This window comes from Pantherophis guttatus, chromosome 1 (assembly GCF_059756535.1).
Source record: "Pantherophis guttatus breed Tessera chromosome 1, ASM5975653v1, whole genome shotgun sequence".
In the NCBI taxonomy this organism is placed as follows: domain Eukaryota; kingdom Metazoa; phylum Chordata; class Lepidosauria; order Squamata; family Colubridae; genus Pantherophis; species Pantherophis guttatus.
In genome coordinates, this window is record NC_142063.1 from 159,196,305 (window position 1) to 159,223,741 (window position 27,437).

Consider the following 27,437-nt stretch of genomic DNA (forward strand, 5'->3'; position numbering starts at 1 on the left):
CATAGGCAATAGGAATAAACTTGAGGAACCCTGAGTAAAAGTCCTTTAACTCGATCATTTACAAAGCCCCATCAACTATTGCAGAAATAAAACAACCAACTCATTAAGGGAGTTTTTTTCTGCCAACCAGATGATACTATTGGAATGAGGGGAAGAATGTAGTATGATTCCTCACAGTTTTATAGGTTACATTTGGGGGAAAGCCCAAGGCTGCATGAATTATTGATTGCTTTCATTCATAACAAAGTCACACAGTTCAGGACATATCAGAGGATTTACATATGAACTTATTAATAGGGGGGTTCAGTTCCAGTCACACCAGTATACTAGAGAATAAAACTTCAGCAATTGTAGGGATCACCTGTCTGCAAGTTATAACAATTACCATTTACAACTATCAGTTTCCAAACTCTGCCCACTGCCTGCATTTAATTCTACACCTCACCTTATCAAGTTTCCTCTTCAAAACAACCTTTGCCTAATAGGTTGTGTATTGACTTATTTCTTCATCTCAAAGTCCATGTCTTAGCTGGAAATTGTTTAGCAAGGAGGCTAATTCAGTTCTTACATCTTTCATATTTATTATTCATCCTACAGGGGCATCTGCCTTTCTCTAGACCAAGGGTGTCAAACTGGTGGCCCGTGGGCTGGATAAGCCACACGCAGGCCATGCCCACCCCAGTTCCGCTAAGGGAAAAAACATCGTGCTACATCATGTGACAGCAACATGACGCAGCAAGTTTGATACCCATGCTCTAGACTTTAAAGGTGTTTATTATTAAATTTAAAACCCCTGGACAATATCTGACTTGTCAGTAGGATGGTAGAGAAATAGGAAATAACATGGAAAAGATGAAAGGAGAAGGGTATAGATTTGGGAAAGGCAGCTGTTTTGCATATACCAGTCTCCAGATTCATCTTCAGATACAGGTAGTCCTCAACGTACGATACAATTGAGCTCAAAATTTCTATTGCTAAGTGAGAAATTTGTTAAGACAGCTGGACACAGAAATGGAGAGCAACTGTATGGGAAGGGATCCTTGCTTAAAAGTAAAACATGGGTTCTAATAAAAATTTCAAAGGGTAAAGAGCCATAAGACTGTAAATGGATTTTCAAAACAAAGCTTGAGGTTCATGGGAATGTGCAACACCATAGGTTAGTAGCAAAGGGGAGTGCACAAACCTATCATGGTGATTGTTTTTTGTCACTAGCCCCTCAGTCAAACTATATAGTTTCCAAGAATAAGCCAATTTGTTTTTCTACCTAGGAGGAAAACCACAAATAACAAAATCAGCTGCTGTATTTTCAGACTCTGTCTAATGCAGTGTTAGTCCTGGTGGAGTGAAAAAATGAACAGCTTTAATTCAGGACTCTGATCTTTCCTAATAACACAGTCCATTGTTTCATTATAATAAAGATTACTTGAGCTGGATAAGGATAACTTGAGACAAGGCTCTTCCTTCTATATATCTCATCTTTAATATTTACTCTAGTTTGCGATTAACTAAGCACCTCTAATCTTTTTTTAAAAGTACACATATTTGCATCTAAATTGTTGTTAAATAGTTGTTTGTTGTTAAACAGTTCTGTTTGCCAGTCTCTAAGGTATACTTAACTCATTGGTTTACTCTAATCCCACAGTATGTACTTTCTATTAGTCTTGCAAAGTCAACTTGACTTAAGGACAATGACAGTATGTGCTCTAACACCTCACATTTTCTACACAAGCTTTATCTTATCTTTAATTATCAGCAGCTAACACAACAAAATCATTCATTCAACTTGAGCTTCATTACATCAGCAAAAGCCATTTTTGTAAGTTGGCAAAATGAATCAAATATGGAACTCAAAGTATATGAGATGGATGCCTATATAGATTTAATTCATAAATATATTTATAAATTTGAATTTCATACCTGCTTTATGTACTTTTTTCATTTGATTGTTGTGCAGCAGCCAGATTTGATTCTGAAGAGATAGGAGGCTATGTAAATTTCATAAAGCTAGGGAACCAGTTCAATTTTATGTGTTGAATTTTAGGAAATATTCAAGAGCATAGGATTTCAGTACTATATTTCTTGGAATCTCTTTGACCCTTTTACTTACACTCACATTGAATGGCCAAAATGCTGTGGAAAATGTATGCAATTTTTTTTGCATTTTTAAAGTGTTGGCTTGTTCATGTGTGAACTAATGGCAAAGGATTGGCATAAACAACTGTTGGACTGCATTATGATTATTACGCCAGGTATTCAAAAGTAACTGAAACGTATGTTACCAAAAGTTAGGGGAAGCAGGGAATGAATTTTTTGCTTCCTTTAGTTACAGTAAGGAAAATGCAGAGCAACCTGCAATGCTAGGTGTTTTTAATAGATTAAAAATATTCAAAAATTAAATACTCTTCAATCAACAGTACTGTGATCATAATCTTTAGAGATGATAATAAGGGAAATACAACTTGTATTGCTCTTTCTTCTGTAGATGTTAGAAACTAAAAATATATTCTGTACAAAAAAAGTCAAACATTATAGAAATTCCTAGATAAAGATACATTAAAATTGTGTCAGTTCAGTCTAGCTTAGTATAAAATAGCAAAATCACCAGCACGTTTCAGTGTAGTGTTTATTGTATGTAATGGAAGATACACTTGAATTTCAAAAATTTAAAACATATAAAAAGTGGTTAAGGGCTAACATTTTATCAACATTTGATAAATGCATAAGAATGTTTATTATACAGGAGGATACAATGTAGTGTTAATGCCAATGGGGCACCATGGACATTAGTCTTAAAAAATTTCACTATGTAGGCTTTGTACAAACAAAATCACTTTTTCTCATTTCAGATTGTATGGAGAAGATTGTTTAAGGATAACCAATCCTATAACTTCTTTTTAAAATATTAGATAGCATCTGTCATTAATCTGAGTGAGTGTTTCAAAAAATAAAGTAAAAATGTTGTAGTTCACAGAAATGCACATCCAGATCTTATTTCTGATAAGAACAATAGGTACAGGTTGTAAATTCTCCCTATATGAAATAATTTACACACAGATGAAAACGAGGAACACTAAAATAATCACTAAATAGAGTTCTTCATGGAGATAAACAAGCCATTATGATTTCTGCATGATCAAATATGAAAAAAAACCCATAACTTCAGCATTTCTCTTTTGAACAGAACTGAGACTCTAAAAAAGAAAAAAAAGGAATAATTTCAGCAAATGTGCAACCTAAAATCAGCCAAGCTTATATTGTAATACAACCATATTAAGAAACCACTGGTCAGAAATACAACTGCATTGGGAAAAAGTTTAGAATCCACAAAACTCTGCCAGGCCATAAAATAAAAATAGCTCCACAGTTTACAAGTAAAACTGAGGCAACAGAGAGGCGTGCTTAATTGGTCTCCAGATAAGTAGCTATTCAGGCAGAGGATGTGACACTTTGTTTGTACACAGCATGGTACGCATTCCGTAGCAAGACGTAGGGAAAGCAGGACTCCAGAAGATCCATAGTCAGGAAGGGAGACTCCTGCACAATCTAAGATGAAAGAGGAAATCAGTCAGAATCGGGGCAAAGAGTAGAATTCAGGATGCTGGTAAAATTGGTCTTCCTATGTTTATGGATGCCCCTATGGCACACACCAACACACCCACACCCACACCATTCAACTAAGGCTTCAATACAAATGGCATTTTGGGGGCAATGTCTGACAAGGAGATTCAAGCTGCTGGTCTAGCTCCCAGTCTGTAAAGCCTGTAAACCAAATAAGTTAGCCTGCTCCTTCTGGATGCATTATAAATTACTCTCATTCATTGGGCTGAATGAGATGTGCACAGATCAATTTAGATGCAGAAATTATGTCACATTGCTAGCAGACTTTGACCAATAGGAAAGAATCGCAATGGTTAACCTACTACTTTTGTTCTCTTTATAGTTTCCGAGTGAGCTGAATGACCATGACATCACAATAATAAAGTTACTTTCAGAAATGCACTTGATAATGGTGTATGTACTGCTGAGAAAATTTAAATGGGAAACTGCTGGAGTGAGAGACGACACAGAAGAGAAAGCAAAGACAGTATATAATATTGTGGGCTCCTACTGTACTGAACTAAGAGTCACAAAATCTGCAACCAGTATATGTCCAGTTTGAAACAAAAGTAGGGGGAAGAAGGCTGGTGTAGAAATTATTTTAATAAGTTGAACTTGTTGAGCAATTATTTTTCTGTGATCCACAACAATCTCTCTCTGCTTACTAGCAAAACAGCTTTAAAGAACAATAGTTAGGATTAAAGCTTACCATGTCAAGAAGTAAGTAAACAGATTCTCTGTTCCTTGTAGTGGTTTTGTCTGTCTCCTGGCCAATTTTTAGTAGACTGGAGGAGGCAAGCTGTAAGGTGCACACATTAGAATGAGAATTCTTTATTGGCCAAGTGTGGTTGGACACACACAAGGAATTTGTCTCCGGTGCATAAGCTCTCAGTGTACATACAAGCAACAAGTGATAAATCATGATCATATAAGAAGTGATAAATTATAATCACATATAACTTGATTAAACATAAACAAAACAAGTTACAGTTCCTCCTACTTTTAAGGCATACTATTTCATTCAGCAATGTCTGATACAAATACTATGTAAGACTAATGGTAATTTGCAATGCTAAAGAATGTAGCAAACATGGGAAATATAGAGTAATGAGTAATAAAGAAATGAATGGGACTAATTGAACACTATCTGAATGGTTTCATTTGGGTGCTCGGATCCCTGGAATATATTAATTCTAATGAAATGCAATAAGCAAAGCAAAAATGGACATTCACTATAGTAAACCCCCCCTCCCTCAATATTATCAGGATTGATAACAAACAGTGTAAATTAAACACAGTATAGCTGCAAACTTTGCAAAAGACAGATTAATTTCTGGAGCAGGTTATTTTGGAAAAAATAATTGTACATACAGCCAAAAATTCTTTGAGACGATCTTCAATGCTTCCCTTGTGAATGGTAAATAAGGCTGCAGCAATCTGATTGATTGCTTTTGCCAGGCAATGGATATTGTTACAGTGACCTAGGCAAAAATACATTTGTATTATTTCATTTTTTTCATACACACACACACACATTTCAGTACTCGTCCAGATAATGCTCATTACTGTTTTTCATCTTATAAATACTTCCACTACAGCAGGGATCCCCAACCCCTGGTCCATAGACCGACACTGGTCCGTGGCATGCCAGAAACTGGGCTGCGCAAACAAACGAAGCCCCATCCACAGGATGCAGATAGCACACAAAACCATGCCCCCTCCAGTCCACGGAAATGGTCCCTGGTGCCCAGAAGTTGGGGGATGCTGCACTACAGCTTAACATTTTCTAATCACTAATCTCTAAAAACCAAGTAGATTGAAGCAAGAGATTGACTTTTTGAAAAGTACCACTGTGAGATAAAAATGACTTGTTATTCCACACCAAAATGCAATCACCAAGACCATAAATTGAAATCAATAGTTTCAACTGAATAGTTAACAGATTCTCTCCATGAATTCCCACAAATATTACCTTCAATGGCAGGACTGTATTGAGACATCACATTACTAGCCAAAGTCGGTAAGGAGACTGCCACAAAGACCATCAGAAGGCAAGCAATTTTATATTCCTCCTCTGGACTAATATTTTCTGAAAATGAATTCAAATTAAAACAATAATTTATTGGGGAGTGGGGGGTCCAGAAAGAAACACACCCTAGTTTAATCACTGAAAAGAAAACTCAAGAAAAAAAAAGAAAAAGAAAAACGAATTGCCATAACATTAATGTTTTTAAAAAAGGATACTAAAGGGGAGACCAGCAAAATATATAGTATATAGTTCGTTAAAAGAAGACATGAAGTTATTGAGAATTGGAAACTTAGGATGAGTTACAAATAAAATGTTTTAAGGACCCCGTATCAGGGGTGGGTTCTAAAATTTTTTACTACCGGTTCTGTGGGCGTGGCTTATTTTGTGGGTGTGGATTGGTGGTGGGGGTAATGTGACTGGGTAGGCGTGGCCAACTTTTTTTTTTTATACTTTTAAAAGCATTTTTTCTACAACCTTAAAAGGTTGCAGAAAAAAATGCTTTTAGAAGCCTCTGACGATCAGGCAACTCAGCTGGGATCGCCAGAGGCTTTTAAAGGCATTTTTTTTCTACAACCTCTTTGGCCAAAGAGGTTGCAGAAAAAAAAATCTTTTAAAAGCCTCTGACGATCCCAGCTGAGCCGCAGGATCATCAGAGGCTTTTTTTAAAAACTTTTAAAAGCATTTTTTCGGCCGAAGAGGTTATAGAAAAAATGCTTTTAAAAGTAAAAAAAAAAAGAAGAAGCCTCTGATGAGGTGGGTGGGGTAAGCGAGTGGCAACCGGGCTGGGGACTGGTTCAGGGGCGTGGCCAGCCAATGTTATTACTGGTTCTCCGAACTACTACAAATTTTTACTACGAACCGGGAGCAGCCCACCACTGCCCCATATTCATTTCAACTTGGTTCAAATGAAAACACATGACATTTTGTATCCTAGATAGGGGCTAAGATGAATAAACTTAAATCAACTTGGAAACAACAGCCAACAACTTAATAGCCGGCCATCAACACCCCAATCAACAACTAAAAAGTCACACACAACTAGGCACCATATAAATTACCACACATAGAATAGTCCAAAGCACACACTCTGTTAGAGAGAAGTTCCTTGAGGATGGGCTCCAGCACAAGTCCGAAAGCTCGGAAGACTAAATCTCTGGTCCCGGTGACTGACCCAGATTGGATCCTGCAACATTATCCTGGGACACATATATTTGCCTTCATTCATGAAACTTAAATCAAGACCAAGCAATTAGCCACCTCCTCTAGCTGCATGCATTCATGGGGAAATATATTTGTATCAGTTTTTCGCTACTTTTTCCCCCCGCCATAAATAAAGCATACAAATAATAGCAGTAATCTTGAAATATTTTATCCTGTAAATAGAATGTTGATTGAAAAGAAAAACCCTTTGTGTGCTCTAAAATAAAGGGAGATAAAATCAACAAGTTGATTTGACGACAGTAAATGGCTGAATGCAGAAGTATCACACAACACTCACTATCCACATGAGTTATAATCTTGCCTGATTTTTGAGAAGAAAGAGCTACAACCAGGGCAGGATCTATTTCACATGGGAGTCCTGCAGCTGATGAGAGCTCATATACATTCATTGCAACCTGAAAAGCAAAACACTACTGTAGAATGAAATATGACTATATGAAATTTCATTAGATTAAAAACAGAATTAGGGAAAAGTGGAAAAACTAATATGATTTGAAAATTGTTTTCGAGATGCACTAACTGAGAATCTAAGTAACTTCAGGCACTTGTGCTGTAAATGCTTCTTGTCTCATATAAAAGAATTTGATTCCAGATGTCTCCTGTAAATCAAATCTGATTTTATTTCAAAGCAAAAATCTATCATTTTAGAGGATGAATGCTCATTATCCTAAAAACTACATTTCAAAATTCGCTGCCGTGTATGAATCATGCAATTATGTACATTTATTAAATAAATAAATAAATAAATAAATAAATAAATAAATAAATAAAAAAATAAAAAAAATCATCTTTCAAATTTCTTCTTCTGCTATGCTACTGGTTTAGGGGCTCCATGATAGAGAACAATTCTATCCCAGTGCTTGTCAGAAAAACCACCTACCAGTAACTATTGAGCTGCAAATTCTTACCATCCTATACTTGTTTGCATCTGTGTCTTAGAACTCCTCAGACCAAAATGATTTTAAAATATCCATTTATTTAAGGAATATTTCAACAACTATAAATTAGAAATTCTTGCTAAATGTAAAAGTAACAATAAATGATTATTCTCTTTCCTCTTTTCTAATCAATCTTAACTTCCCTTTTTCACTTTCTTCCCTGGTACTATTCTATTCCCTCTACTGATGACAATTTCTCCCCAATCTTTCCTAAGACATCACTTAATATTTCTGATTACTATAAATAGTTCTTCTTTACTTGTGTTGAAGATGACAAAATGTGGAATTGTAAATGATCACAATACTATGATTCTTTTTATCATGTTAATCAAAACCACCCAGACATTCCACAGCTACTGTGGTGTATTGCTTTTATGATTTGATATATAAATATTCTTTATTGGAATTAAATCATCCACTACTCTCAGGAGAAAATTCTTACCTTCATATCAGTCTCTCTTGGAATGTGGTCCTTAAAGTCTTCAATTGAACTTACAAGGAAAGGAATGTGATAGGATAAAACCTAGGATAAGGGAACACAGAAAAATAATTTCTTTCTTATAACTTTTCTCCCTTTTGACAGCATTTTATGATTTCTGCATATATTTATCCCGTGCTGTCCTCAGTTTATGCATGGCAGTTATGTTAAGGCTACAGAGACCTTATTTACCTCATTTACAGTTATTAGCACTTAATTACATTTACTTTTGTAATATATTTCATTCAATTTACATTAAGGTAAATGAATGTGTTTTACAGAAGAATTACAATGCACAACACAGTACTTACATCCCTAAGCGCTTCTTGTGCAAGTGATCGGAATGATAAAATAACACCAATAATAGTCATCCTCTTCAAAACACTATCCACAGCTGGAAAAAAAATGTAAAGACTGTGAAACAAATTTTCATTAATTTATGCTCATAAACAGCATTTCTTTTGTCTGTGCTAAGTTCTGTAGGACAGCAGCCCCCAATTTTTTGGGCACCAGGGTTCCGTGGATAAAGGTTTTTCCGTGGACCAGAGGAGGCGTGGTTTTGCATGCTGCCTACATCATGTGAATGGGACTTCACTTGTTTACGTGGCCCTGTTGCTGGCATGCAACAGCCGGTGCCGGTCCATGGACCAAGGGTTGGAGGACCCCTGCTGTGGGAGGTGGAGCATGAACCAGGAGAAAAATATTTGCATTTTAAAATCTCATGGACATACCTGCCTGGCCCAAAATCTCCCGCCACAGCGAGAATTTCTGGAGGAAGACCATTGCCTTAAGCTATCAATGGAAATGAACTAGTAAATCAAGATACAGTCCCATACAGAGAGAACTACAACCAAGGTGAACTTCATTCCATGTACAGTTCCCAAAGGCTGCTTGTAAACTGCCCGTTAAGATTCCCTCTAAATTTCTCAAGCACTGGATTGATCAGACATTGATTTATGCTCAAGGTCATTTGAGCCTTACTTAACATTACTACCTTTAGCAAGTGTGAAAGTGAAAAAGGAATAGGTGAATTTCAGAGAAAAGATGTGAAGTGTAACTGAAGTATAAACTTCAGAGTGAAGTATAACTCTGCCTTTGCATGTCCTTCAGTAACCAAGAAGCACCATTTCTCACAGGTGAAGCCTCCAAATTATTTTCAAAGGTGGTCTACAGCACAAATGCAAGATTATTTATTCATATCCTCATAAGGAAATGATGATGGTAAAAAAATCATTTTGAGCTGATAGCCAATGCAAATGCTTGGACTTTGGGGGAACAATACTATTTCTATAAATACCTTCTGTTCACTATACCTGCTTCCAGAAGCATGTCTATCTTGTTAGTAGTTTCTGTTTGCCAGTGCTCATAAGTTAATATTGTCTCTATACATTGGTGAGGCCCTGTATACCACCGGCATGCTGATTGTCCCTGGCTTCAAATCTTCACATGATTCCATCCAGCCTTTCACATGGATGTTACAGAATACAAGAGGACAACATAGACCCCTGCAGTACCTCACAACTAGACCAAACAAACCATGCTCAACAGTACAGTTTCATCATTATCAGAATGACACCAAATCCTACATAACAAGTAGTTCTAGGAAATTAATGTAATAAATACAATTTTTTTAAAAAATCAAGACTTCTAGAAAATCAACAGGGCTGCATGCTCTTCTAATAAGGATCATCCACCAAAGCAGTTTCAGAACTGAAACCAGGCCTGTATCAGATACATATCTACCATAGAAAATATATTTCACTTAAGCATATCAAAGTAGAAGGCCATCCTCCACTCTACCATCTCATCCAAGAGGAAAATAATTGCTACTAAACAGTAGTAGTCCAAAACCCAAGAAAAGGAAATTTGAGAAGGTGGCATGCCACTTCCTCTTTCAGAACCAAGAGAAGAACTTTTTCTAAAAAAAAAAAAAAAATGTCTGCAGGATCTCCAGATAACCATTTCCATTTGCCCCAATCCAGTTGGCTTTTTGCAAAGCTTTAAGAACTTGAGTATATACCTGGGTCTGGGGCTCTGAATGTGTTAAGAGCCTTGTTACTTGGCTTTACCATTAGTTGATTAACCATCATGGCTGCTGCCTGTATTTTACTGATTTTGTGGATGATTTTATTGTTTTAATTTTTTAAAATTATTTTAACTGTACCATTTTAGAATTGTAGGCTGCCCTGAGTCACCTGATTGAGTTGGCAGCTATAGAAACTGATGAATGACTCGATTAATAAATACATCTCCAGCTGGATTTAATTAGCTAAGATGATCAAGGGTAAAGCACAGACAGTGGAGTAGCCTCCATATTCTGTTTAAAACTCTGGGTTGTGGAAAATAAAAGTAATCCCATATAATTTAGCAAGACAATGACCTAATTACTTCAGCTCATACTGCAGCTTTCTCAAACTTAGCTCCCACCAGTCATTGGCTCCGAATTCTGAATGAAAGGTAACAAACTAGGAAGATTAAGTTAAGTCTGTGAAATGGAAATCAAATCTAAGAATGAATGAAAAGGAAAGAATGAAAAAAACGAATGCACTTTTTCCAGAAGCTTGTTTAGAATCCACTTTGATGACCTCTTAAAATTCTTACAAGCTTTTAAAATATTTGTCTTTATACAGTTTTATTTCTGAGTTTCATTCAGCTAATGAATTAAATAGGCTGTTGTATCAGCCACATATGACTGTTCATAAATTTATGCAATTCGTTAATGAAAGTGTAACTTGTTAATTTTAGTCTTTATTTGAAAGTGTTGGTCTATTTTGACTATTTATTTATTTTTGTCACTGAGAAACTTTTATTATCCATTACATTACCAAATATGAATATTTACATCTTTTATTGATTAAAATACTTACACGACAATCTTTTGAAGAGAGCTGCCATCTGATCTGGTTTATCAAAACTGGTCCTCATTTGTGTTAGTACTTCAACATTCTCAACCACAAGTTTCTAAGACGAAGCAAGATCTCAGGTCAGGCACAGATCTGAGTATAGTAATAAGTGCATGCTTTAGAACATTTCAGTGAGGCAAGCAGGAAACAGCTCATGAAATCCAGATCTTCCTAGTATCTGACCAGAAGAACTATGTCATTACACTATTTTAGCCTAAATACACAGCAAACAGAAAGCTTTGAGTGTAATAATAAAAGCTCTGTCTGCTTCATAAAGCATTTATTGTTCTAATCATCTCACAAAATTGGCCAAAGCTGGTTTGGAATAACTGGATTGCATTCCTCAATCTGGACTAAGATGGCCTAAAAAGAAAGTAGAGCAGAGCAGAGCAGAGCAAAAAGCACAGCAGAGAGAATAGAGAGCAAAGCAAAATAAAGCAAATTATAAATAACATTCTCTGCATAATATGCAAAGAAAATTGAAAGCATAAATACAGCAGAACACAATATCCAATACAGTACATCATTGGTTCACGTCAACATCACTTTTACAGGTTTTCTTCATGGAAAAATAACTTACATTTTCTGAGTTTGGTCTGGCTAGAGCTTCAAAACATTGCCTTCTATCATTTCTTCTTCTATTTTGGCAGGATTTTTATAGTAAATTTTTAAGACTAATTTATAAGATATAGGTAATTTGCATTCAAAGAATTAAAGCTATAGCTCTAAGGTTACATACCATATCACTCTGCATGATACTACATTTCAAGGATGAAGTTTCCTGAATCATTACTGGATTTCCTTAAATTAGGGATAGACAACTTTAAACCAGTCACATTTTGGATTTCAACTTCCATCAAGCAGCCAAGGCAAGAAGTTGTGCTTCAAAGTATCAAGGGGGCATTCGTTAATGCACAGCTGGCCCAGAAAGAAGTGGTGCAAACAGTTTGGGGCACATTATGTTATGCCTGTGACACTCTTGTTTTATGCTGCATTGTTGCAGTGGATTTCTCGATATAATGCAATGTGCTGGTAAATCACTATAAAACCCTAAATGGGTTCAGGATACTTGCAGTCTTTTGTATTCACCCCATCAGAACAAATAGCACTGGCATGCACCAGGCCCTGTCCATAAAGAAATATGACTTTTGTGGGTTTCAAAGTCATGCCTTCTCTGTCATGGTACCTGCCCTGTGGAACAGTATCACCTCAGATCAGCAGGGCCCTGACCTTTCTGGATTTTCATAAAGGCCAGGATGTTCTCCTAGGCTCTGAGTCAGGAGGTTAAACTAGTTCTATTGGTGGATTTGCTGTTTGGTCACTATGGATTAATATTCAATTTTTCGGTCTGATCATTACATATTATTATAAATTTAAGTTTCTATTTGTTGCATTATGCTGCGTTGAGTTTATTACTTGCTGTGTGCCCAGAGTCACCACCATGAGGTAGGAGGTCATACAAATTGTTTAAATAAATAGATAGATAGGGCATATGGCAGCCACAAAACAGAAAGTTATATGTAATCAGATGTAAAAGAGCTGTCCAGCCAATCCCAGGCATTTATGATCTACAGAGATATGTTGTTTGAGTATAACTGATGGTTAAACCAACAAGTTTGTGCACTTTACGAAACTACAAAAAAATTTACTGAATTGAAATGAGTTTGCCATTCAGATGAAATGCAGGGGGAAATCCTGATGAATAAGGACAAAAGATGGTACTAATTTAAATCATTTGAGGGATACCTTATTTCAACACAAATTTGACTGTTAAACTATAAAAACAGTAACCATGCAAGATTATTGAAAAGCTACCTTGAGTTCAGCAACCTGTGAGGAAATATGCCACATAAGACTTTCACTTAAGAACTTCATACCATATGGACCAAGAAGTTCTGATAAGGCTCTCATTTCTAAGGAAGAAAAATCGCATTCATTTGCTTTAATATAATGCCTTAATATAATGCATACAGTATGTACTGCTATTCTGTTTTGTAAGCATCTTAGATATGTACGCCGCCTCAAACACCCGCAATAGAAAATAATTTACAATCTATTTGCTGCAGTGTAAAAACAAAACAGGTAAATGGATTGAGAAACTAGTCAATTTGATCTAGTGGTTAGGGCACCAGGCTAGAAACTGGGAGATCATGAATTCTAGTCTCTTCTTAGGCATGAAAGCCAACTAGGTGACCTTAAGACCTGTCCCTCTCTCTCAGCCCAACCTATCTCACAAGGTTGCTGTTGTTGTGGGGAAAATTGGAGGAGGAAAGTGTGTTGGATGTGTTCATTGCCTTGAGTTATTTTAAAAATAATAAAGGTGGGATATAAATAAATAGACACTCTGCTCACTATAAAAACAATCCTATTCTCAACTTTTGCTTCTTACGCCATCTCCACTCCTCAGCTCCCTCCATCACATGTGTCAAAGGTGCAACTTTTGAAGACCTTAGGGAAGCCTCACTGTGTGACCTGAATTCTCTTTATTCCTCTCTGGTTTCAACAATACAGCTTTGCTATCTGACTTCCCAATGTAGTATTTATACTTAAGGGTGTTACTTGACAAAATTACCTGACAGAAAAACTCCCAATATTTTCAAACAAACATTTACAGAAAACCTACCTGAGATGTCTGAATATTCTTCTGCATTAAATGTCAGCTCATTTTCAGTAGGCAAGTTGACAAATGCCTTCATTGCAGGGAAATAAGCTATATGGCCATTACTGACTTGCCGTAGCAAAGTTTCCAGATACCTTAACAAAAGGAAATTTATTTTCACAGTAGAATTCATACCATATCAACTCTGGCAAGATCTATATGAATTTTTGTCCTTGCTAATTCACATAAAACAACCGAATGTATTAAATGCCCATCTTCACAGCATGTAATATTCAGTTAAAATCAATTTGCAATTTCCTTAATAGGAAACTAAGAAACTTCACTTCATGAAATTCAGTAAGCTGATATACTAATTAATATCTCTGGTACAGCCTTTGAAGCTTTGAGTGTATTGAAGACCTTTATTGAGGCTAAACTGACAATTTATTACTTTTTAAAAAACCTTTGGACAATATACAAGAGATTTGGAACACATAATTGGGGTAACCAAGGCTGTCAGCTTCAAGGAATATTATCTTTTTCTGTAAAAATATTATCTTTTTCTGTGTAAAAGAATTTAGAATCTACTGAATCACTCAGAAAATAATTTTAAAAGATTGTCTTAATCCTTTCTACATAGATGTTATGAGTATACACTGGTCATTCTATATTGGTTAGGAGTTATTTCTATAGTGAACTATGTTCTTCTTGGAAGGCAGTTGCAGTTAAAAAATGTTAATATTTTATTATACTGTATCTAAAAATGTAGAATCTTTTAATCTATGAAGCTCTTAGGATATACTTTTGGAAAGAAAAGGTGATTATGTATTCCTAAAAGAATATATGGGTTCTTTGGGATATATATTGGTTTGATAAAATCTGGCAACTCTGTCTCTGAATTTGCTTTGAACCAAATCAAAAGCAAGACTGGATACTATTTGGGTTTAATTCACTGTTAAAAATTGAATCTTAATGTGGAAATAGAAGAAAAGAAGTTTTCTTCTTTCCAATTTTTTCAAAAATATTCATTTAGGACTAGATATAATTCAGGTAGGTGAGGTTTTTACAGTTATTTTAAAAGCTCCCCCCCTCCTGACACTGTCTTTGAGGGATGCTTAATGGTTTTTTTTTTCTCCTTTTGGGAGCATGCTTTTTCCTTTCAGTTTTTTTTTTTTTTAAAATAAGGTCTCTGAGATATTCAGTTTCAAGCTGCATACTGAAGCAGGGCACACTGTTCTCTTTCACTTGGGCACTCATTCTCAATCTTTTTTTTAAGTCTGAAAGTTCGCCTCTTACAAAACATAACAGGGAAAACAGTCATTCAAATTCTTACCAATTTGTGTATAGACTGGTGATGGTTGGCTCCCCATGGCTATCTAAATGTTGGGTTTGCTGAAGAAGGACGTTATTAAACACTCTTGTGATGTCAATCTGTACATAATTTTCTATTGACTGGAGCACTGTCATATAAGCTCTGACACTCGTTAACAATTCTGAAGGTTTTGCAATTTCTTGTGTTGCCTGATTATACATTGTCATCCCAACAATTGACCTTTGTAAAAATGAAAGAAGTTATTAGCACATTAGTGTCATGCAGATAATCTACATAATCTAAATGAAAAGTTTTCAAAAAAGCAAAACCTGACTTTAAATTACTATAACACAGTTATTCATATCATCTGAACAATCTGATGTTTGCCTGCTTTTCCGGTACCAATAAAGGATTGGTACTCAGCTCAGGGTTGAAATGATGGGTTCTTGATGCTCTCTGAGCTTATTGTTTTCTTGCAGAGGTTTCATTATCCAAACTAGTAACATCATCAGTGCTAGTAAGAAGCGGGCTTTGCTCTCAGTTTATATTTATAAGTTTATAGAATACAAACTGAGAGCAAACCACACTCCTTACTAGCACTGATGATGTTACCTAGTTTGGGTAATGAAACGTCTGCAAGAAAACAACCAAACCTCATGGGTTTCTAATGACGCCGATTGCTTCGCCCACGATTGGCATTAAAATGTTTAACAGGCTAGAAGCTCCCATACAGAGATGATGAAGTATGATTTAACTGAACTGGTGGGATTAATCAAAAGCAACAGCCTCTCATGTTTGTAAAAACGATGGAGGTGCCTATTGCAAAATGTCAACTGACTTAGGATCTTTCTAAGATTCAATGATTCTTACTTGTTTTGATATTAAGAACAGGCATTTCCCACTATGTAAACTTAAGGTATTTGTCATGAATATCTGATTGCTATGATCATAACCTTGATAATACTATAATCCCTATAAAGCGACAAAAGGCAAAGCACAATATAATTGCATGACTGAAAATAAGCAGTTGCGCAACTATAAAGTTGACCAGTACCTAATGCAGAGTTTTCAAACTGGCGGCTTCATGTTATCGTCACATGACATATCATGACTTTCCCCCCCTTTGCTAAACTGGGGGTGGGCGTGGCTATTGCCTGATGCATCCGGCCCCCAAGTTTGACACCCCTGACCTAATGGAACAGACACATGGAAGATTCCAAAGAAGTATTGTTCATGACAGCCAAAGGCAAAGATTTAAAACTGTTAATAGGACTTACTTGGTAAAACGAATTTCCAAGTGGGATGTTAAATACTCCCTTGGGGTAAAGGTGTGTTCCCATACAATCATGTTTGGAACGTAATTGATAGAAAAGCAGAGTTCAGAAAGTGCTGTGTGCAATTTGTCCAGGCTTGAGTAGGTGAAAAACAAAGAATATACAAGTCACATAAGAAAAGATAAAACTACATAAATCTAAATGTAAATCTACATAAATCCCAATCTAATATATGCTATTTGAATGCAATTGTATAATTCTTTGAGAGTGGTTAAGGCATCAGACTAGAAAGAGGGAAACTCTGAGTGCCAGTCTTGCCTTAGGCACAGAACCAGCTGAGTGATCTTCAACCAGTCATTTTCTCTCAGCCTTAGGAAAGAGGCAATGGCAAAGTACTTCTAAAAAAGCTTTGCCAAGAAAACTGCAGGGACTTGGCAAGGCAGTCTCAAAGAATCGGACTTAACTGAACGGAAAGGGGAAAAAAGTATATTAAGAAGAGTAGCACAGGGATAAAAAGAGATACAATTCTTTTGTCCTATCTTGTGTTAAATGGAAAGGAGAAGGTTAAAATACAGAAACAGCTGTTTGTTGTGCAGATTCAGTATTGGTTAGAGTAGCCCTCCAACATATGTGACTTCACCACAAGCAAATTTGAGTATCCTTGGCAAATATTCTGCTCTCCAATTTGCCTTGCATGGCTCCAATATCAGTGTAGTTGAGAAGAACAGTGTTATGATTGTTCTTCTCAAAAGAGATGGAGGGAGCTCAACCATATGGACTGATCTTGTCCTTTCTCAGCCATCATCTGATGAAAGTAGAAGTTGCTACTGCATCCATGGGTAAAATTTAAGCCTGACATAGAAGACATGGCAGACCAACATATTGTTGCTTGCGTCTCATCAGGATATGAGGACATGAAGCACACTGATACCTACGCAGATTGTAGAATGCTATTACTATTTCCTTGATCTGTACTGTATGCCAGGAGCCTCCAACCCATTAAGCTCATTAGGAACCGGGCAGTGGAAGTGGTGGATGCATGTGTGAAGCTGCATTTTTGAAATTGGCATGCAGGCATGCACACAAAACCATCGCCTCTTCCCTGCTGGCATCTCTCTGCTGAATTGGAAAGGTTGGAGGCCACTGCTGTATGCCAATGAAGATTTTTAAACAGGATTCTCATTGATAAGATCCAAGAGGTGACAAACTAAATTTGGAACATACTGTTAAGTTTAACTGGGTAGGAAGCATGCAGACCAATTAGTGCTCTGTAGCAGTAATTGAGGTAAAATATGAGAAATGTTTCCTTTGTTGATTCAGAGAAAACATTTGATAAAGTGAATAGAACTGAATTCTGGAATATTTTCTGCAAATATGCAACTGAAAATCGGATAATTAATGTAGTAACACTAGTATATGACAGAAGAACATGCGAGAGAATGGAATGTTTAGCAAATGATTCAACACAAAATCGGGGAGAAAGACAAAGATGTGAAATGTTCCCTGGTTTTTTAATATATTTATGAAAGTGTTTATGATGATGTTATAGATTATGTTTGTTGGCATTATGAATGTCCACATGCTTTTGTAAAACACAATAGAATCCTGAACAATGCAGAGAACGGCAGGTAGATATATGGTGTAAATTAAAGCATGGGCCTGAAAATTAAACTATCAAATTAAGTTATTAAACACCAAGGTGAGTGATAAATAATTATAGACTGAATACTGTACATGAGTGCAAAAAAAAAAAAAAAAAAAAGGCAATGCTGTGATGGTTTGGTCATATATAAAAGGACAGCGCCTGATTCAAGAGAAGATGGATAGGCTAATCTTACCTCTCCTGTAAGAAAGGTGCGGTTGATGGAGTTGATTATATTCTCAAAAAGGAAGGAGTGAATAGGGAATGAAATCATGTGTGACACGGTAGAAAAAAGGATGGTTTCAAGGATAGAAAGCTATGGGGAGGTATAGTGAATGGTACAATTGCAAAATATATTTAGCTATATTTCCTCTCCTTCCTTTTATCTTGTGCTTTTAAGTAGTTTCTTTTAACTATTCCTCCCTCCTTTTTTGCCTTTTGCACAGCACTACTTAGCCTGAAAGGGAACAGCACAATATTTATGTATGTATATAAAAGACAGAAGAAAATTTAAGACAAATATCTACTTAAATATAAATGATCTCAAAATTACTCACTTGGTCACTACCAGCCTATTTTTTCTCATGCTTTCTACTCCTGGTTTTTCTCTTTCTGGTTCTCCTTTCTTACCCGTCTGTTTCTTTGACTTTTTGTTCACTGCTTGGCTAATAGTTTTGGCACAATGTTTTGGCAGTAACTTAAAAAAGGAGAGGAAAAAAAAATTCAAAAACCAGTTACAATTTACAAAAAAACAAAAAACAAAAAAAACCCCCATCCCTAATTTCATTTGGAATACTGCACTTCATACCTTCACTATCATTTTGCCTTTGAAGATTTGAGTAAGACTGTCCATTTCCAGGATTTTACCCACTTGCAATGTAGTAATGACAACATTTAGGATTGAAAAACGATTTTATTCTAATTTCTATCTATTCCAATTATGAAAGGCTATGCTGGTTTCTGATGGATATAAAGACTGGATTATTATGAAAAAGACTTTATTTGGAATTTAATATTATATTATGTAACAATATCTAAATTGTTAGGATTGTCTGCTCATCTATCCATCCAATTTTATGTCTCCCCCACCATAGCCATGTTGACTTTGAGTGGCTAACAAGGGTTAAAATGTTACAATACGGAACATGGTAAACTCAAATATCATATAGTAAAACACATTAAACCAGAGACTAGGCACGCCCCTTTATTATTCCAGCAGGTTTATCAACTGGCTCACATCAGAACTAAGGCTTCAGAGTCTTCTTAAAACTTGCCAGGGGTAGGGCCAATTTAGTATTGGGGATGTCTGTTGTTCCATAGGGTAGGTGCTTTAACAGAGAATATGCACCCCATGGACCCTGGGAGGTAGTTCCGTTTAATTAACTGGACCTGAAGCATGCCAATCCTTTCAGATCTTGTAGGATGAACAGTTAATTGGAGATAGATGATCTCACAAATATTCAAGGTTTTTTTCTTACTTTATATATTTTTCATTTTATGTAGGTGACATTTCACATAGAATGGAGGGGAAAAAACAGGTTTGTGCCCAAAGGGCTTTTCAATGTGAGTGGGGGACAAGGTAAACTATGGAAGACAAGGGTTTCAGGCAGGGATAAACAAAGAATGTGTAATTATTGCATAATACCAAGTTTCATTTAGTTACAGTACAAAATAACGAGAATTAATTCTCACCTGATCACTTAGGGTACATTGCTCTGTACAAATATCTGTGATAAGATTCCGGGCCTGTTTAGCCATTTCATCCAAAAACATGTTACACAAGGAGAGACTGCGATCACCAATGTGGTGTCTCTATCAAGATAGATAAATCAATTCTCAATTTATTTCTACTCTTTTAAAATTAGGAGATCATTAATACTCATTGAAAATAGCTTTTAAAATTGATTTGAATTAATATCACGGCAAATAGGTATTATTCTTTATAGTTTAGTCACTATATTAAAGTATTTGGTTATATACATTGAGCAACAGGATATAAATCTAACGCATAAACAAATATATTGAGTACACATGGCTAGACCTCCCTTCAAAAGTATTAACATTAAAGAGATGACATGCATTCTTACTATACCTCGCTAACCTCTTTCCACCCCAGATATATGTGAACCAATATGAATAATTTTATACCACACATTTTTAAAAATCCTTAACTTAGAAGGAATGAAACTAATCAGCTAAGAATTATCTGTCTTTTCTGAAATCTTGCTGAGTTGGGGGATGATACAGAAATGCATTCCTTACTTTCTGACGTATTACCTCTAAACCAATTTTGCCCCTTTTCTTCAACATTGCCACAAGCAGACTAAGTCAGGCTGGTCTGATAGGAACCATGATTTTCTACCTGAACCAGTCTTTGTATCATGTATCAACTTATGTCCCATGTATTTTAAGTTTCTGCTGTCCAAAGGGTCACTTATGGAGATGGAAGGTGTAAATGTTTTAACAAACTAGTTGGCACATATGAACACTGATTTAAAATGTAATGTATTTATCTATATGTGTGTATGAGTTTATTCATAACCAGCCCTCTCTGTTTTTTATTTGTCAAGAATGGAGGAATTTCTAATACAAGACAAAATTTTGAACTGTGTTCAACCAGATTCATTGTGGCTAATGAAGCAGACACCCTAATCTAGTCTTGCCTTTATATACATAAAAACAGTATGATCCTCCAGCTTCTCTCTCTACTTATGCAAGGGATACTTTAAGTCACAGTATTACCTCTTCTGGGCACAGTTCATGGGTACAGCTCATAAAGTGAGTGCAAAGCAGCGGAAATGCAATTGAGTATCTGGACTGGGAGGGCAATTCCAAGCACTGCTGAAACATCTTCTCAAAAGCACGACTGTAAAAACTGTTCAGAATCATGAATCATTTTCATTTTACTTGGAGAAAGTGTTTTATATCAATAAACAGTATAAAACATGCTACTAAGTGCATACATTTAACATACCAGAAATTGTATCCTATATTCTATTTATACAATAGCTGAAACCATCTAAAGATTGAAACACGATATGACTTATTTTAATACAATAGAATTATTCTAATAAAATTAGAGGAATAAATATATTTAGAGCAATAATAAATTACAACAGAATCAATCTCCAGTTCAAATGTTTCTAAAATAAATAAGTCATCATGGTCCTCTTAAAAGAAAAAAAAGAGCAGAACAATCTTTTAAAAATTCACCCCAGTATCAACTGCAGAAGAATGTTTCTGAGTGGATTTTGATTATAAAACATAAAAGCAAAATAATGAAAAAGGGTATACCTGTGTCCCATTGCCTGTTTGGTATAGAGGTTAAGGCACCAGTCTAGAAATGGGGACATTTGAGTTTTATTCCTGGCTTAGGCACAAAGTCAGCTGGGAGACCTTAGGCCTGTCACTATCACTCAGCCCTTTTTACACATCCACTTTTTTAAAATGCTGCCAAGAAAACTGCAAAGGGCAGTGTCCAAGAGTCAAAACTGATTGGATGGCACAATTTCCCCCCCTTTGTTGTTGCATTCCACCACCAACTGCCAAACAGATAAATGGCATGGCTGGCAGCAATGACCCAACTCTACACCCATCGCTAGCCGCCTTGTCTTTGGCAACATCCCCCTTATGGTCTCCACACAAGATATATTTCTTCCCACCTCAGGTATGCTACTGTCAACAAGTATATAAGCAATAGCATGGCAGAGAGGCCAATTTAATCAACTAGATTAAACCGATACAACTTTAATAAAATCAGCAGCTGTATTCCCACTCTTTTGTTGTATCAAAGGACTAAAATCCAGATTAAAATGGTTTCTTTCCAATCTCTGAATAGAAGTAGCTCATAATATGTACTAATATGTGCATTCTTTAACCTCTATTCAAACATCTGTTCTATTGAATTAAGTGGGTCCTACACAAGAATAAATTGCAATTTCGTAGCAAGAATGCAATGTAATCATGTTAACAGCAGACATTTTACAGTATTTCATAATTTGTACATTTTCTTTAGAGTTGGACAAATATTAAAAGTTCAGAACTAAATTAAATGACGTACCAAAATATAGAAAGATCTGATGTTTCAACCAACATTTCAACCAAAGAGTCTACCATTTTTGTGTGGAAAATTATTGTATTCATCATCTTTCCAAGTTCTCTGTGGTCAGCAAGACTAAGTGACGCTTTGGACACACTAGTATAAGCCTGTAAATGTAAAACAACACAAGGAAAATAAACAAAAGATGGATCCCAGGTTAAGACCTCTGAGAGAATCTGTCACCATTTATATGGAAGTATTTATGTAATAAAATGGAATGAAAAATAAAACAAAATATGCTTTTGTTATATTTTGCTTAACTTGGGACAGATCACTTTTTATCAATCTCCATTTGGAAAATGTCAAAATGCTCCTTAACAACTTTTTGTGCATAAACAATCTATTTTTACAATGGTAATTACAAATAAGTAAATTGATAAGAGTCATTTGAGAACCTAGGAAGACTATTTTCCCAGTTACTTTTATTTATCAGCTCAATCCAGAATTATGGAAACTACTTATTTTCCTTATAAAAAAGCATTTATTGCTTCAATATTTTTATAAAGTGGGATGAAATCCAAATCAGATCAAAATAGTAATGTGCCAATTAGGAATGAAATAAATGTTACTTGAAACTGTATGTTAAAAAATTCTAAGTTTGTTTACAGCCAAAAACCTAAGTCCAAATGCAGAATTAATTTTTTAAGCATATTCTCCTGTAGTATTTGAAAAAAAAAATTCCAACATTAGATAAAAAGACTAGTATGTTCTTCCAACTCTTGTTCTTTGAACAACTGAGGAAAACCAGACTACACATTATCTCAAAAGCAACTTACAAGGAAAACTGATTTGGGTTTAACAACGGGATCTTTCTACAAGGATACACTTGGGGTACGTGCAATAAATTAATCAAGAACAAGCCACAAAACTTTCTCTAAACTGATTTGGCTATACAACTGTTATTACAGATCTCTATTTGTAACACTTTATTTCACATTTCTTCAAATAATCTAGTGTTACCCTGTCCTTTTGCTTTAAACAAGGGCCACGTCTAAATGACTAATAATGTTTATTTTATGAAATGGCTTGTTCTCCAGATTAAGATGACTATGCATTTTAGAGCTTCTAGAAAATATAATGCCAAAATTATATAAAGTCTAGCACACAGACTTATATACCGCTCCATAGGGCTTTACAGCCCTCTTTAAGCAGTTTACAGAGTCAGCATATTGCCCCCAACAATCTGGGTCCTCATTTTACCGACCTCGGAAGGATTGAAGGCTGGGTCAACCTTGAGCAGCTCAGAACTGAACTCCTGCAGTATTGTTCTAACCACTGTGCCACCACGGCTCACATATTCAATACTCCAAAGACTGACGCGGTGATTTGTAGATGGTTAGAGAAGTGACACTAGCTTGTCACGTTACGTAAACATAAATGAATGGTTCATATACTTATGCAAATGCTTCTTCTGCCCAGATACGGCTAGCACAAGCAATCACAAATTGGAAGCAGTTCTGTCAATTGACCAGTCTCTACAAGGCCTTGCCAGAATAGCTTGTATTTTTACTGAAACTCTCTCACAGAGAATCAATGTTTGATTTAATAGCATCCTACTTCCTGACACCAAAGCAGTTTTTTAAAAAAATCTAATTTGAACATTGCTCTTAAAGCCCAATACAGGATATTGGACTACCATGAACTCTTTTCAGCACGTCCAATAAGAATCAATGAAATCATATAGGGAAGTTATGCCAGCACAAATGAGTGTAATGCCATGTAACAGCAATAAATGTAGGAAGACTACCACAGCAAACCAATTCATGTCAAAGATTAATCAAAGAACTTTTTGTCTTAAAGCCATGAATTATTGCAATATAAAACATATCCTATGCTTATGAGATGGGAGATGATTAATTAATCATGGACACATTGATTTGTTTCGCCCACCATAAAAGACACAGAACGAAATGTCCATTAAAATCTGGGCATATTTCACATTTAAACCAAGATATAATTGGTTGAATCAGATCAATGTTGTGTATTTTTATTATATACATATATATTTAATTGCAGATTTTGGAATATACTTAAAAATTAACAACTGAAAATCAATAAAATCTTTGAGAAACTATCCTTCCTATCACCAGGCAGAGGCCATGTAAGCAATCTTAGGCTTTTATATTCTGCTCTCTAACTATTTGAATGGATAGTATGTTTTATCCTCACATTATGTGTATTATATGAAACAATAAAGTAGGCAACTTCTAAAAACATCTCTATTTAGGAATTATCAATTCTATTGGAAAAATTCTAGATCTAGGCCTGTTAATTTTAATTTGGATATTATTTTGTTCCAAATAACCAAACACAGCTGGTCATATGCAAATTATTCGATTTACCATACATGCATGAGAAGATATTACAAACATACTTTTTTGCTAGCAGAGCAGGATGGTAGCTTTAATCATTTAAGTTCTTTTATTATTATTTAATAAATTAACATGCTCAGGAAATATAGATCGGAAAAAAAGAAATCAAATACTTAAAAATTATTAGCTTGACTGAAAATGATTAGACTCTAGATCAGAAAAAAACCCAAAACGTTGCATTTAAGTACAATAAGATAATTCTTACCTGTAATCTAAACCAATCAAGCCTCATTCCTCTGAAGTCAAATACCTCTCCATCTTCAACTGCAGCAAAGAAGGAAATGAAAAATTAACTCTGTAACACACTATTAATGCACAATGAAGATAATCCCTCAATTCTTGTATTTAATATCAGAATTTTGCTGATTAATTTTAGTCCTATGCAAAACTCTCTACACTCGCTAAATGGACATCAGTTTATATAACTAACTGAAATTTAAATTGAGAAAATCTAAGTTTCAATTTAAGCTTTTAGAAACTTCAGATGATTCTTATCAGACAACTGTCCTGAAACACTGCTGGTCAAAATGTTCAGGGAGACAGAAGTTATATCTGTAGTTTTCTATAGAGAGTTCTTAGTTCCTGAAAATACTTTGCAAGGAATCTTCTGAAGTTAAAGTCTGTGCCAATTTTACCTGCATTGGACATCGCACAAACACTTGATAGTAAATAAAACAGATCAAGCAAAGGCAAAGATAATGCCACATTAGCTTTGAAGATTAGGGTTATCTAGAACTAAGTGAGTTTATATTTGAAAATAAAAGACTGACAGCTCAGTTTGTGACAGTGGGCAGTTGCTTTCAAAAACACATGCAGGAAAAAAAGAATGTTGAAGACATTTATTATTCAAAATTGTTCAAAGAGACTTATTCACTTGGTTAAAACAGCTGCATGAAACATATACCTCTCTCTATGTTTGTATGTATAATGTTGTTCAGAATGATAAAAGGTAGGAACCAGCAATTTCATGCAAGAACACTTTCACTGAATGAATGAATAATAAATTAATAAGATATACTAAAGGTTCAAACACCACAATATCATTTGTATATATTAAGATCTTGAAAGATGTGGATAGCTGACAAAATTTCTATTCTTCTCCCATTCCATGGTGTAAGGGAGTAGATTTTAATGAGAAATAAAGATTATGGAACTCACCTAAACCATACTCCTTTTAAACCCCCCCCCTCTCTCTCTGTCTCTGTCTCTGTCTCTGTCTCTCTCTCTCTCTCTCTCTCACACACACACACACACACACACACACACACACACACACACTTACCTTGTTTCACACTCAAGGAGGTCATAGTGTTTACAAAAGAGGACATAATGATGGATTCATCTTCAGGGCACACTGAAAGATTCTAAATATTCAAATGTATAAAACGAACAAGTTATAGCATTGGTTAATTCTGTAATTTTATTTATTTATTTTTATTAGTCCAATTTATATGCCGCCCTTCTCCATAGACTCAGGGTGGCTTACAAGGCATTATAGCAATAGCCTGCACACTTTTATGTATATACCTGCTTATTAGGGCTTTCAGCCCCCCCAAGCGGTGTTGTTCTATACAAAGCTGGCTTATTGCCCCCACAATCCGGGTCCTCAATCAATCACTAACTGCAAGTTACCACAAAAGGGAATTCCTTATATGTACACACAAACATTCTCTCTCACACATTCTTTCTCTATATATTATTTATTTAAAAAGTGCTTGGAAACCTACGTAAGTGTGGCTTTAACAAGTGCCTACAATTTTTTAAAAGCAACGATTTCTTTTCCTAGGATTGTTTAGTTGCCTATTGCTTTAAACTGATGTAAGAAGTTTGTTGTTTTCCTTCTCACAAAATCCAAGCATGGAATCTAAAGTGCCAATACACACACACATATTAGGAAGTTTTTCTTCCTCATTATTTGCATCCCTTGCCAGCTATATATGTAGATAAATTTTAAGTGGTACTGATGCATGCAATCTTTGTGTAAAAGAGTTAGGGTGAGTAATAAGGAGAGTACATAATTTTATAGACAGTATTAAAAAAATAAAATCAACAAGTAATATTTAATCTGAAAACTGTTCTTATTATTCTTTCATGGCTATCAGGCTAAAATAATTTAATTACAAACAAAAATGAACTATATTTTTAACAGTCCCCATCCTGATATCTATATATTGTAATATAAAGAGATTATTGATGAAAGCAGGAAAACTAGAGATTTTAATTAAACATAGTTGAGAGCTTTTAAAAGTCAAAGCTGGGATCCAGGGATAGCCAACCTAATAATTACTATCAAATATTTTAGACCATTTGTCTTAACAATGCTAGGTAGAGCTGAAATTAGAGGTGGGTTGCTCCCGGTTCGCACCGGTTCACAAGAACCGGTAGTAAAAATTTTTAGTAGTTTGGAGAACCGGTAATAAGATTGGCTGGCCATGCCCCCGAACCGGTTCCTGGCCCGGTCGCCGCTCGCTTAACCCACCCACCGTCATTGCCCGCATGCAGCCCCGGGACTCCGCCCTTTGCCAGCCAGGAGTGCTGCCGCCAGTCGCTCCCATGCACCCTTTTGCCTGCCTGCCTGCCTCGTCACCGCCACCATGAGGAAAGGCCCCGAAGTTGCGCTGCCTGTGATCCACGCCGCAGGGAGAAGCCAGGTATGGCTGGGGGGACACTGCCCGGAGCTGAGTTTGAGGCTGGCAGGAGGGTTGCCTCTTAGCCGGCTCAAACTGTCTGCTGCCGAAGCCTGTCGCCATCTCCTCTCTCCTGCCAGCTGCTCCTGTGCGAGAACCACTGCCGCCAAGGGCGAGGGGGCGGTGGTGGCAAGGATGGGCCGTCCGGGGCTTCCTTGTCTCCCCGCCCGAGCAGACTTCTGGCATAGCCCCAGGTCTCTGGAGGGAGGGAGGGAGGCCCTGGCCTGCTGTTCCTGCCACCGCCACCCCCTTGCCCCCAGCAAGAGCGGTTCTCGTGCTGCCGCTT

The 27,437-nt window shown here is 36.0% G+C and overlaps 1 protein-coding gene across 8 annotated transcripts in view; it reads right to left on the reverse strand.

The window, feature by feature from the left end:
* Positions 1–2,605: 2,605 nt before the first annotated feature.
* NCKAP1 (NCK associated protein 1) overlaps positions 2,606–27,437 on the reverse strand; it is a 77,941-nt gene continuing 53,109 nt past the window's right edge. For 4 of the 8 annotated variants that reach the window (XM_087882079.1, XM_034429000.3, XM_087882078.1 and 1 more), the window contains 18 exons: positions 25,747–25,828; positions 24,670–24,728; positions 22,054–22,199; positions 20,736–20,868; positions 19,686–19,805; positions 18,551–18,690; positions 16,355–16,486; positions 15,099–15,317; positions 13,790–13,920; positions 12,982–13,079; positions 11,131–11,224; positions 8,575–8,657; positions 8,228–8,308; positions 7,149–7,242; positions 5,570–5,686; positions 4,969–5,078; positions 4,307–4,396; positions 2,606–3,543 (listed from right to left, as the gene is read on the reverse strand). In XM_087882079.1, coding sequence (XP_087738205.1) covers positions 3,427–3,543; positions 4,307–4,396; positions 4,969–5,078; positions 5,570–5,686; positions 7,149–7,242; positions 8,228–8,308; positions 8,575–8,657; positions 11,131–11,224; positions 12,982–13,079; positions 13,790–13,920; positions 15,099–15,317; positions 16,355–16,486; positions 18,551–18,690; positions 19,686–19,805; positions 20,736–20,868; positions 22,054–22,199; positions 24,670–24,728; positions 25,747–25,828 — 2,046 coding nt within the window. In that variant the 3' untranslated portion in view covers positions 2,606–3,426. Of the gene's footprint in view, positions 3,544–4,306; positions 4,397–4,968; positions 5,079–5,569; positions 5,687–7,124; positions 7,243–8,227; positions 8,309–8,574; positions 8,658–11,130; positions 11,225–12,981; positions 13,080–13,789; positions 13,921–15,098; positions 15,318–16,354; positions 16,487–18,550; positions 18,691–19,685; positions 19,806–20,735; positions 20,869–22,053; positions 22,200–24,669; positions 24,729–25,746; positions 25,829–27,437 lie in introns of all 8 variants that reach the window. The other 4 variants (XM_034428975.3, XM_034428995.3, XM_034428968.3 and 1 more) reach the window with 1 other exon arrangement.